The 13,743-nt window shown below is 43.2% G+C and overlaps 1 protein-coding gene across 7 annotated transcripts in view; it reads left to right on the top strand.

The window, feature by feature from the left end:
* Positions 1-13,743, top strand: part of RALYL (RALY RNA binding protein like) — a 1,712,955-nt gene that overhangs the window by 1,614,436 nt on the left and 84,776 nt on the right. For all 7 annotated transcript variants that reach the window (XM_085605346.1, XM_085605349.1, XM_085605348.1 and 4 more), the window contains 2 exons: positions 9,336-9,416; positions 11,870-11,983. In XM_085605346.1, the coding sequence (XP_085461472.1) occupies positions 9,336-9,416; positions 11,870-11,983 (195 nt within the window). The remainder of the gene's footprint in view (positions 1-9,335; positions 9,417-11,869; positions 11,984-13,743) is intronic.

The following is a 13,743-nucleotide window of genomic DNA, read 5'->3' as shown; positions in this document are numbered from 1 at the left end:
GGGCAAGATTCGTTTCCTGTATTTTTTACGGAAAAATTCCAATCACACATTGGTTCATTTTGTAGGGTATTTATATTATTTATAAGAGAAACAGCCAACACGTGTTTCACCCCTTTACACGGCCATCCGGCCTGGGGCTTCTTCAGAATATCCAAGTCGACTGACTGCAACTATCTGAAGCGGCATTATGCTCAAAATTTAGAGAATCCTACCGAATCCACTTGAGCAAGACGACCTGATTTATACTGTACTCCTATAAACCACCCTGAAGAAGCCCCAAGCCGGATGGCCTTGTAAAGGGGTGAAACAAGTGTTGGCTGTTTCTCTCACTCACTATCACGGATAGAGTGACAACATCATTATAAATACCCTACAAAATTATCCAATGTGTGATTGGAATTTTTCCGTAAAAAATACAGGAAACTAATCTTGCCCTGACAATCCTGTTTGAACCTTACTTATATTAGGGGGTTAGGGGGTTCCCCCTGTCAAGGGCAAGCCCCACAGAAGAGAATCTTTGCTCAATATACGGCCAGTAAGGGATCTGGACCTTTCACCCCTTATCTCTGTTGTTTGTGATTTGTCTGGAACCATTGGTGTGCTTGGTACAATGATGAGCTGATACTGTGGGGTTCCCCCAGGTGACGGATGCCATGGAGAAGGTGTCCCTTTATGCTGATGATGCTCTGGTGTATGTGGCTAACCTGGAGTGGTCACCTCAGGTGAAACTATCGGTGTTCGATTTTATGGTAGTGCATCACCTGGGACAAGTCATGGCTTTATCAGCTGGGCGACTAGGAGGGGGGTGAGGTCTGCAGAGCACCCTCCGGCAGACCAGGACCGTTTCTGTTAGCTGGGTATAGAGGTAACGACTGAGATGAAGCGCTTCCTGGAACTTCAATCAATCAAATCAAACAAAGGTTTGTTAAAGCGCAAGCTACTCACCCCAATGGGTCTCAAGGCACTACGGGAAGGGGAGAAGGGGATGCGGGGAGGGCGCAGATCCCAGAAGTTCACGTGCTCCATCGAAGGGCCAGGTCTTGAGATCCTTTTAGAACTTGGGGAGTGATGGAGTCTGTTAGAGGTGGAGAGGGAGGGAGTTCCATGCCTTGGCAGCGAGGAGGGAGAAGGAGCGTCCTCCTGTTCTGGTTTTCTTGATGCGATGTACTGTCGCAAGGGAGAGCTGGGTCAAATGGAGGGAGCGTTGGGGAGTGCTGGAATGTGAGGTGGTGGTTCATGTCGACAGGTCTGGTGTTGTGTAGGGCCTTGTGAGCTTGGGTGAGGAGTATGAAGGTGATTCTCTTCTTGACGGGGAGCCAGTGAAATGTCCGTAGGTGTTGGCTGATGTGGCAGTGGCGCGATAGGTTGAGGACTAGTCTGGCGGCGGCATTCTGGACGTTCTGGAGTTTGAGGATGAGGTTCTTGTTGATCCCGGCGTAGAGAGCGTTGCCATAGTCCAGTCTGCTGATGATGAGGGCGTGTGTGAAGGTTTTCCTGTGTTCGGGAGGGATCCAGTTGAAGGTCTTTCGGAGTAGGCGGAGGGTGTGGTAGCAGGAAGAGATGACGGCGCTGATCTGGCGGTCCATTTTGAGTTCGGAGTCCAGGATGATTCTGAGGTTGCGTGCGTGATCAGTGGGGGAGGGGGGTCCCCAAGGGTAGGGGGCCACCAGGTGTCGTTCCAGGCAACAGGGTGTGGGCCCATGATAAGCACCTCAGTTTTGTCCGTGTTAAGCTGTAGGCAGCTGTTCTTCACCCACATGGCGACGGCTTCCACTCCGTCTTGAAAGTTGCATTTGTTTATGTTGGGTTCGTTGGAGAGTATGAGTTGGGTGTCGTCTGCGTATGATGTGATGTTGAGTCCGTGTGATCAGAAGATGGATGCGAGCAGGGCCATGTAGATGTTGCACAGGTTCGGGCTGATGGAGGATCCTTGTGGGACTCTGCAGGTGGTAATTTGGGGAGAGTCCTGGGAGGTTTCCAGACCGTCACAGAGTGTGGCAGGCGCTTCCCCTGATCCCGATGGCCCGAGCAGCATTTTATAAGATGAGTACCCTGCTCAAGCTGCTTTAGATGCTGCGGAATGGCCCCTTTCCGGTTCCGGAGTGCTATTTTCTTAGCCTAGACAGGACCTTCCTCTTGGATGCCAGCACACCCAGAGTGGCGCTGCAGACACTGTACTCCTTGTTCTACAATAAAGGATTGGCACTGCCTGATATGAGAGCGTACCATAGGGCTTTAGGTTATTAGTGCATGAGGGCACAGCCCACATGACAAACTGGCATTTCGTGTGGAGAGGGCAGCCATGGAAAGAAGACCTATCTCCACTATGTCTATGGAAGGCGGGCGGCAGGTTCTGCTGGGGTCCACCCTGCCGATGCTGGGGGCATGGGATGAGGCAATGATAGACTTGTGGAGGCAGGGAAGATGCACGCTGGCTACTACTTTGTGGAGGGTCACGATCTTGCCCGAGGTAGGCAGGTTTACCGGCTTCCATCGATGGGAGGGGATTGGAATAGAGACGGTGGGTGAACTGGTTTCTTTGGGGGTGACCTCAAGATGTTTGAAGCACTACAGCAGGAGTATGCTCTGGCCCTCCTCAGCAGTACCGGTACCTACAGCTCTCCCATGGTTTGAGAGCGGAGGAGATCTTAGGGGAGGCTCTCCCAGAGGGCAGCCCTTTGAAAACCTGGGTTCTGGGAGGGGAAATTACAAATAAGGTGGTGTCCCAGCTATACCAAGTTATCCTGAATAACTCCCCGGATACTCTTGGGAAGCCCTGGACACGGTGGGAGGTGGATGTTGGGCCCCTGGAGGATATAGTCTGGGAGGCGGGAATGAAGTACCTTAAGGAAGTTGCCATCCCCACTAGGTTGAGGCTAATACAGTTCAATATCCTACATAGGAACTACTGTAATCGGTCCAGTCTTGATCGGATGGGGAGGGCGGAAAGCTGCAGTGTAGTGTGGCAGTGGGTATCTTTATGCATACAGGGTGGGATTGCCCAAAGTGCGCGCATATTGGGGGAATGTTGTCAATGAGTTGGAATTTGTACTGTCGGTTGAGCTCCCTGGAATGCCCGAGTTCATGGTCTTGGGTATACCAAATGATGTGGCTCTCCCTCAGAAGTAGTTGTTTTGTGTATTGAGGTTTGTGGTGGCACAGAGAGACTCAGTCAAGGCATGTGGTCGGGATCGGGCACCCACAGGGGAGGAATAGAGAGTGGGGATGGCTAGATACTTGGAGGCCGAACGGGTGGTGTATGAAAGTAGAGGCTACCCCCCCGGAAGTTTGATAAGGTGTGGGGGCAGTGGAGGTCATATCATTGTTTGACGGAAGATGCCATTGTAGCAATAGTGGGGGAGTCAGCACCTAGAGATGAGAATGGGGTAGGTGCAGATGGGTGGGGGTGTGAGGGAGGCTTTAGGGTTTGGTCGTGGGCCAGTTTACTGGTATTTTATTGTTTTGGGAACAAATCAAATATATATTTTTTTAAACCGCTAAGTTTTATCAAGGATTAGTTTAAAGATACAGTGGCAAATTGTACAGCCCCATCTCTAGACAATGGCCTCAGGGATTTCATGCATACAAACAAATATTTTGAAAAAGCACTTCCTACGAACCAAGGCCTTGTATATTTTTTGCAGAATATGAACGGGAAAATGGCATATTCGATGCAAACATCAAAGGGAAAAAAATATGGAGCTGTGACTATTATCACTGAGGACCTCTTTTGAGTTAAAGCTTTACACTACATGAGTGCGCAGCAGGAATAGACTTAAATCCTACAAACCTGTATTCCCGCAGCATTCCATTACAATCAAGATTCGATATGAGGCCGTAGCTGTCTTCAATTACTGAGCCACTTTGAATGTGATGGGTTTCCTAAATGAGCGGAAATTGCCCGGGCGATTTCACCTCAGCAATTAGGTGTCAAGTTGAGCAATCGCACGTGTGTAGCACATAACCACTGATCCGGAACTGCCTTCTTCTGCCGCCCTGTGTTGTGGTTGAGGTACTGCAGGCACATGTGCACTGTAAAGCTGACCTTCAGGAGCCAAGGAGTGCCACATTGGAGCCGCTGCATTTGCGCCAACCTTTGGAGATGGAGTGTGTCCTCTTTTCATCTGTCAAGTGCAACTACTGTCTGAAAAGTATTTTGAGATAGCGTTCGGGTCTGGGATCCTTAGAGATTTTAAATTGGAGCTCAAAGGCAAAACACCCTTGCCTAAAATGTGCCTACATTAGTTCAATTTAGCTGTAGACCACACTTAGCCTCAAACCCGATGAACTATCACATTTTTAAAATAGTGAGTTCATTTGAGCAACTGAAGGAGTCATTAAAACTATTTGATGTACATGGTCTGTACATCAGAACTCCTAATTAGCCTCTAGACTTTTGCATCTGTTGTCACGATTTCAAAAGCAAAGGTCTTCTGTGAGCTACACTGAATGTCTATCAGAAGCCTAAGGTGAAAACTATGTTTCCATTGGCTTCCTTTATACTGAAAACACCTGGCACATAATTAGTTGAAAGTGCCAATTAGCCTGCCATTTTATGTCAGCCAGCTGTAATGAAAGTCTATGGTAATTGACTGCCTTTATAGAGGAAGACGAAATAAATGTGATGTTTGGGAGCTGCTCTTCAGTTCATGCATATGACAGCTTCTTGAAGACTGGAACATGGGATCAAATGGAAAGCCCGAAAGCACATTCCGTTTTGTGCAAGGTTGACAAATGCCACCTTAATGCAGAAACTTGGAAAACTAACATTTTTAATGGGTGATATGAGGTAATTGTATGTTAAAAAAAGAAAAGCTCTAAAAATCAATGCAAGGTTAAGGAGGTTTATGTATAAGAGCATACATTTGAGTAAAATGATAAAAGAAGGCATTTTATGAGGCACTACCCCAAAAAGAGAATTAGGGGCACATTTACTAAGGTTTAGCACAAAGCAGGGCAGCAAGCAAAGTTGCTTAGCTAATTTGGGTGAAACAGAAAGCAGAAATGTGACATATCTACTAACATATGGCACACTACTTCTCATTGCGCTGTCACACTGTGTGCTGCCTTGCGCCAACACAGGCACGCTTGAGATTTGCTACAATGGTGCCTGTGGAAGAGCAGGATTGCTTTTGTGCAAAAAGGGGTACCGTGCTGCATAAAACAATCCATAAAGGCATGTTCCCTTTTCTATGTGTGATGAGAATGCATCACAAATACAAAAAGGAAGTAACATGGAGAAATAAAGATATTTCTCCTTGTTACGGTTGTGTCTGGGAGGGGCACCATTTTGGCGCAATCCCGGGTTTACTGACCTTAGTAGATCTGGGATTGCATCACGATGCTTGGGGACGCACATTCTCCACCCATAGAACGCCTCCCCGACGCAGGGAACACAAGGCAGTGCTGTCGCCATTGGAGTAGGTAGCACTATGATCTGTCTTCTGTACTTTATGTACTTTAACAAACTCACAAACTAAAGCAAGATGTATTTTCCTAATGACATCAAGCAACTTCTAAGCAGCGGCTGCCGGCACAGGTAAGGGCGGAGTGGGGGGGGGGGGGGGGGTGGGGGGGAGTCAGCAGATGACTCAATAGGTATTTATTTATCTAATTATACCTATTCCGTTGTCTGTCGACTATGCCCTCCCCACCCACCTGGACCGGCCGCCGCTGCTTCTAAGATTTACTGTCTACTGAGTTAAAAAACGAAGTCTGCATAGAAAATCTGCATGTGTGAAGAAATTCTATCAGCAGAAGATTCTACATGTGTCTAGAGGATTGTGCATGTCCAAAGCCTTCAGTTCAGGCTCTGTTTTCATAAGAGAGAGCTCTCGTGACAAGTGAGAAATAGTATTCGCATTCTGTTTTCAAACGAAGCAACAAGTGTGTGTCTCTCCTCATACATCCTATAGTACATGCAGGCTTGTGTTGCTTCAAACAGTTAATACAAACTGGAAAAATCAATAACCGCCTGGAGTTTGTGGCAGAGAACCCAGGGTGCACTAGTGCCCTACAGGATTAAGAGAGGATAATTGATAGTTGTAACTAGAAAAGGATCTCGTTGAAAGCAGCATTTAAATATGACAAACCTTCATGCATATAGCATAACTCCCACAAGCCATAACACCGGTCAGCATACAATTCTAGTTATGACCTAAGAATTTTGAGGAGCACATGTCATGTTCAAGTTAATTTGCATTCTGTTTGCACTATTTTCATTCTTTCAGCTTTTTTGTCCCTGCCTGACACCAGTTAGAAATGACGTTGCAGAGTGATAGTTTACAAATAATGCTCTGGCATAATCTTTTTAAATAAAGCAAACGTATTTATTGGAGCATTCCTTGCTGGATCTAAGCCGAAGACGGTAGACCTCCTTGTTCTAGGGCACCTAATACCTGCCTGTGACCCGGAAGGAGTGCGCTGCACGCTCCCTGGACTCCACCTTCCTGCTGTCCTACTGCCGCCTTGTGGTGCCCTTTCCCCCCGGCGCCCCCTTCCCAGCCAAAGTCAGGAGCCCTGGCTTTAACATTCGAATGGATGCAGAGTTTTCACATGGGCTTATTATCTCCCTAAAGCTAGACCGATTGGCTTTGCCACAGCTTGTTCTTCATTGGATTTCTGAGCCTCTTTACCCATACATTTGTATTCTTCGTGCATCGTCTCCTCGCTGTATCTGGTGGCTGCAGAGACCACCCCCTAAGCCCTTCTATGGCCCAGTGGACAATCTCATGCAGGTGTTTATTCATCTGAATTCTTACCCCAAGCTATGCTCAGCGACCACCCCTCACCGCCAGGCATTTCAGTCGGTCATGGACTGTTTCTTTGCTCGAGTCTTTATTTCTTTATTGAACACGTTGCAGCAAACACCATTTTGGTCAGTAATCAACTGTTTTAATTTCAGTGCACAGAACTATGAATAGATTGAGCGTAAATAGAAAAATGTGGTTATTAATAATATGTGTTGAATAAACTGTTGTATGTGAACTCCACACATGTTATTTCTTCGTCTGGAATTCTGGATTCCCCATTATCCTCCCAGTCCTTCCTTCAAGTACCTAAACATCTTCACTGTGTTCTGACTAATTGCATGTATGGTCTTCCCGACCACTACGGAGACCCTTCCTAGTTAGACAGACCCTCTTGGGCACCTGAACGCACACAAAGAGCCCTCCGTGAATGTCCCCAGAAGCACATTTACCCCAGCAGTGTCTTTCTGGGCCTCCTTCTGCAGCCCAAAGTCCAACCGAAGTGCCCGACCTTCTACGCTGCCCCGTAATATGCCAAGAACCTCACAGAGAGCTGGCATGGATTCAACCACTGTGTATTTGGGGATAAGTAGCCAAACATTTCCAGTCACTAAAGACTGCCTTAGAGGGGTGGGATGAGGTTTTGGCCATACTACATACTTCACATTTTCAAATACCATCATAATCCACCGTGAAAGTCACCCCCAGCTTCACGTCTTCTTTTATTGCATTAGAGGAAACCTTTTCCTTGTTTGCAGAACGCAGGGGGCCTCATTTATGGGGTTTTACTGTAGGGCAGCGCCGCAGTCCTTCCTGCTGCGCTGCCCTATGGCAAATGAAAAGGGCAAGTATCCATCAGATACGGCGCATTACTGTTCTTTCCCCTTCCGCCGGCGCACAATGGACTGCCGTGCGCCAACGCAGGCACCTTTGCACCATGGTGCAAGGGTGCTTGCGTTGCGGGGATGATTATTTTGGTATAGGAAGGGAAAACTTCCTGTACAAAATAATCACAAGAGGCTTTTTCCTCTTTCTATGTGTGCTGCAGAAAAAGGAAAAACGAGGAGAAATAAAGATATTTCTCCTCGTTGTGCCCCTTACGCCTCCCCTGAGGCGTACGTTTTTGGCTGTGCCTCAGATTTACGATTTCTCATAAATCTAAGGCAGTGTCAAAATGCCATGGATGTTGCTGGGAACGCCCCCAGCACCACCCATTGCACACCCCGTTTTTACAAAAAAATTCGGGGGTGGGGCTGATTCTTTAAGCAATATGCAGAGTGGAGATGTAGGGGCTCTAAGTAGGGGTGAAAACACAAAAAGTCTTGTTAGTAAGTAAATGGTCTTTTACAGACCTGTGAAGCACTCGGGTGTGGCTGTGTGTGTGCCCGGGAAGCTGTCTCAGCCCAGGCTGACACACACGACGGGGGGGCTGAAGCCCTTTGAGCCCAATGGGTGTTGCGCGCCTGCTTGCTGCTGCGCAATAAATATCACGCAGGCTTCTGCACCAGGGAACGTCACAAAAAGTGACTTTCCCGTGGCACAAGGGGCCTCAAAAATGAGGCCCCCACTCTGCCTCGTGCAGCTTAAAATCTTGCATCGGGTGTACTACCCGCGTACTCACCTTTTCGCATGGGGTAGGAGCTTGTCCCCACTATGCGCACGGGGCTGCCGGGAGGAAGGGTCATTCAATCATATCGTCTGGGAATGCCCGAACATAGTACCCTATTGGACGAAGGTAGCTCAGACGATGTCGGACGTTGTGGGTTCGCAGGTCCCGGTGGAGCCCAAATGGCTTCTTCTCATGATAAAAGGTCCCACAGATTGGTCCAGATACCACGAAATTTGGCTTGCATTGGCGGCCGGTGTAGCGAAACGTAACATTGCCAGTTGTTGGGGGGTGCAGGAGCCGCCGCAACGGGATCAGTGGCTCAGGGACTTGGATTGGTGTCAGAGGGCGGAAGAAACCATATACAAGGCCAGGGGTTGTGCAAAAAAAGTGGCAAATGGTGTGGGGTCCATGGAAGAGGTTTCGGGAGCTCGGGGGGGGGGGGGGTGCGGAAGGGGGTCCATCATGAGCATGTCCTTGGTTTACTCTGCAGACTTGTATGGGTACCATGCACGGCAATTAGTCACTATGCATTGTAACGATGGCTGTATTTTGTTGGTGACCGTGAGCAAAGTTAATAAAAAGAGTTTTCAAAAAAAAAATAAAAAAATGTTATTTCCAAGGACAACAAGTATAACACCTTCAGAAGATTTTTTTCCCTTCCTGCAAAAGTCAGAATGATTCCATTCTTTAGAAATAGTATTTCCTCTTATCCTCAAATCATGCACTTGCTAAAGTTTTCGATTCACCATCCACTCAAAGTTTAAACTAGTTTTGCACAACTCTTAACAAAAGAATCCTCGTAGCGCCGCACTATTTAATCCTTCTGAAGTCGCTAAACTGCCACCACTGAGTAGGCCATATGCAATAGCGTCTACTTTAGACCATGTGGAAGTTCTTGTTCTCAACCCAGCCAATACTGTTGATATGAAACATAAGCCTTTGCCATTTAGTAATTGAATATATCTGTATGTTTTTAGGGGAGCAACAAAGAAATGGTACACCTGCTGCAGCTGTGAAGCGTGTGGAGGATCGATGGCATCACTGGGTTTCTATGTTTGGTAAGGCGACCGTCAGAAGTGTGAATGTTCCCTTCTGGTGAATAAATGACAATAATACCACATATCTCAATTATACTGATTGGTTTCTAATCCATCTCATGGAGTACTCCTGTGAACCTTTTGGGAGTTCCCATTTACACCAATGTGAAGACACTTTCGTAAGTATAATTACAGATAGTGTACAATTTCATGTATAAATGCTTTTTTCTTTCCATAGGGATCCATTTTCTCAGTGGAAGAGCCCAGCTCAAAGCAGTGTTGGTGATGTTCCCTTGAAATTCCCTAAAACGAAAATATTTACCTATTGTGCTTATTGCTTGTATTAAATCTTTCCTAAATATGTAAAGCACTCCTTCCGTGAATACAATTCTAACATCTAGGTCAACATAAAAATACTTTATCTCACTATAGTTAAAGGAAATGCCATTTATTCAACATAATAAAAAAATCATATTACACAATAAAAAACATGTTTTAAATCTCATATTCCAAAACACAACTTATCAAATATTCATATCGTACACAAAATCATAAAAAAAATCAATGTTGACGCGGCATTTCAGTAGATTAAGATATGGTTCACACTACCTTCATCCAGACATATCGTTAAAAAAAATAACTAAAAGACAGAAAAACATAATTATTTTTCTTTACTCATTGATTAAAATACATTGTTAGCACCAAACTTCTAAATATAGTTTTGTTGTCACCATACATGTTTTACTAAACACGTTCATTATTTGTTACTATCATTAATATCCGCCTTAGGCACACATTGTCACTGAGTAGCGAACCTTCATAATAACGATACATCAGGGACAACCACCCCAAAGCTGTTATCCTGTACACGTGTTCATCACATTATTTTTTGGTCATAATGTATCTAAGAGACCTAATGCCAATAAATAACGCCTTTTCACTTTGACTAGGGAGAGATATAGTATCTCCTAGTTAATTTCCCTAGTTTATTTTCCTAACTTCCTTTGGAAAAAAATAGGGGCTGAGCTTTCTCCTCTTTTGCAGCAATAGATTTAATCACAACACACTGCCCTAATCTTTACACATTGAATGTAAATGTGTGTTTATTCCCATCCCTCAAATTTATTTAAGACAATATTCACTCACCTTCTGTGGTTTACTTGTTACTCCATAATGAACAGGAGCCATCTCAATAGTATTTCATTGAGTTTGCAAAAACAGGGGAAAACAAAGAGAAATAATCTCGTTAACCATTTCCTATTTATTGCCTCCCCCCCCATCATTAGGGATAGCAACAGTAAACCCTCAAAACCACTTCTTTTGTTTTGCCGGCAGACCCTTCTTGTCAAAGTACTCTTTCTTTTTCCTCTTCCTCAAAGCTGGGTCGTCTCTCTCTCTCTCACTCAAATTTATTTCAGGGAATCCCTAAGGTGCAAAAACATTTTTAATATTACATTGACTAAATAGCATCGTTTTTTCAACTATAGTGAAACAGAAAGTGATTTTATGTTGACCTTCATGTTCGTCCTGTATTCACCCAAGGAGTGGTTTACATATTGAGGAATTAATACAAGAATGAGCATCGCTTGCTTAATGTTTTGTAATAGATTTTCCATGGAACTCCCTCATTCTACCACCGAATCCACCATAATATTGCGTAATTTTCTCAAAAATGCTCAGTTGATGGCTCCAGCACCTGAAAGTGAGGGAGTGATGGGTTTTATGTTATTGTTATGGCATTTATTCATGAGCAAAGAAGGGCTGCTGGGTTATTTCATAGCTACAGAACACTATAGTTCAATGCCTGTGCTTTCCTTTTACAACTCATTGCTATTAGACGTTAGTAAAATTAGCTTAGTAAAAGCAAAGCAATACAACTCCCATGAGGCACTGCTTTGATAAATGAGACTGTAAGCATGATGTCCTGCTGTGATAAAGTCACCTGGAAACTTTACACATACCTACATTTGAATGGATATGTAAATGTGTGCCTGATTAACAAAAATGTTCTTTGGAGAGAGTTACGAGACGACCGTAATCATGTCAGATTTACACTATCCGTTTAATACAGTTTTCACAAAGAACTGCACTGAGCAAATCTGGATTTTCTAAATGCATTTGTACAAATGGAATTTGAAAAGTATTTTAACATGCACTCACCTCAAACGTACTCAACACACTTTTCTTGATTTGTTCAAGTAAATTATGATCTTTTTCAATATGGTAACTGGTGAACGTTTGATATGCTACCAGAATCTCCTTAGCTTCTAAGGAAATCTTTGTGGTGTTGTCCCCATTGTGGAAATTACCTCCTTTAATTGGTGTCTCAATTTTATTTCCTGGCAATTGTGCTCCTCCTTAGACGAGAAATTCTAGATTGACTGGAGGAATGAGAATGTAATAACTTTGTGGTGCTTCTGAACTTGTATTTCATATGTAGATATTACTAATATTTTCTTTAATTCTTTTCTCAGTGAAATCAGACGAACTGCAAACTATAAAGAAAGAGCTGACACAGATTAAAAGTAAAATTGACTCCTTGTTGGGTAGACTGGAAAAGATTGAAAAGCAGCACAAAGCCGAAGCAGGTAGGAGTGATTCTTTGTGTATTTGTTGAGCGGTGAAGGCTGTAAGATCTTTAGAGCACTTGTTAGAAATTGGTTTTCTAGTTGTCTAGGGTATACACCTAAGAGAGGCAGAATCCAAGGGGATTACACGTCTAAAATAACCTCTGCTCACCCTCTTGGTAGTTTGGCACGAGCAGTCAGGTTTATCTCAGAGGCAGTGTGTAAAGCATTTGCACACAACCAGCAGAAATACAGTGAAAACACCTCAAAATGACACCACACCAGTTTTATTTGCATTTCATACCCAAAATAAACAAATTGCTTCTTATATGTTTTAAGAATGGTTCAAGACAAAGGAAAAATAATAAGGGAATTAAAAAGCAATTTTGTCTAGTTATACGCTGTAAATTAAAATAAGGTGAAAAAGTATTAGTCACAAACACTAGCTCTAGGACATGTATATAATAGCTTAATTAAAGAAATAAGATGGGGGCTAAATCCTTACACTGAAGGAATTGCCAATTAATATGATCAAAAACCTTCATGGAATCAAGTGAGAAGTGACCAGTAGGGAGTTTTAGTTCAGATGCTAATGTAATCACATTTGCAAAAACTCTTGTATTATCTGGCGTGAAAACCTGATTGGTCAATCTTAACTAGAGAAGGGATAACAGATTCAAGTCTAGTAAGTACAATTTGTGTTGTACATTTTACACTCGTAATTTATTAAAGAAATAAAGCAATACTTTTTCCATTAAAGTGAATCTTTATCTGGTTTAGGTATTAGATTAATTAAACCCTTACGGAAAGAGTAACTAGGGTTAAGACCATGTGAAGGGGAAATATATGATTCAAATATTTTGGGAACACACAAGGAATAACTTTTTTCAATTAAGTCGCTAGATAAGCCATCAGACCCTGCGAATTTCTAAGAATTAATATTTTCCTCAAAAGAAGAATAATCTGATTTTTGTATTACAAGTTTATGTATAATAGGAAAGAAGTCATCAAAAAGTTATCAGGAGGATAAACATTGAGGCTCCAATATGTATCCTCTGCGTACAACAATTTATAACATTGTTTTAAAGAAATAGAGATGTCTGAATTAAAGAAAATATATAAAGAAGTCATCAAGAAGTTGATCAGGATGATTGGTATTCTCTGTACAAAGCAATTGATTAAAGTTTTCAAAAGAAATAGAGATGTCTGAATTAGAACAAGACATTGAGTTATCTATTTCATTAATCATTTTACTAATCTGCTTAGGTACATTTTTAATTTTCAGGAACTCGGCTATCTTTTTACCAGATTTATTTTCACCACCATTGTATTTAGATGTGATAGAATACAGCAGGCTTCCAAAGTAGCAAACTTATTATGGTCCTAAGATCAAATTAGTTTTGGCGTATGATCTAGATACCCAAGAACTTTCATTTTATTGAGAGGTGACAGGTATTCAGCCTTACTCTTTTTCCTTTTCTGTGCCACAAATGAGCTAACAAAATAATGTAGAGAATTCTGAAAGCATTCCAATGATCTTTTACAGAAGTATCTAAATGTTTATTAAAATTTAAAAAAATCTGAAAAAGATTTACATTTTCTAATAAATTGCTTATCAAATAAGAGATAGTTGTTAAATCGCCATCGATTAAATTTAAGAGGTTCAGAAGGTGTATCAAAACAAGATATGATAGGTGCATGGTCAGATATGAAAATGGAGCCCATGTATGGGGAGTGTAGGCAATTTATAGGGGAACGTGAGGCAAATATGTAGTCTATTC

The sequence above is a fragment of the Triturus cristatus genome, chromosome 5_1 (genome assembly GCF_964204655.1).
Source record: "Triturus cristatus chromosome 5_1, aTriCri1.1, whole genome shotgun sequence".
NCBI classification, from domain to species: Eukaryota; Metazoa; Chordata; class Amphibia; order Caudata; family Salamandridae; genus Triturus; species Triturus cristatus.
This window is presented reverse-complemented; position numbering and strand designations above follow the sequence as displayed.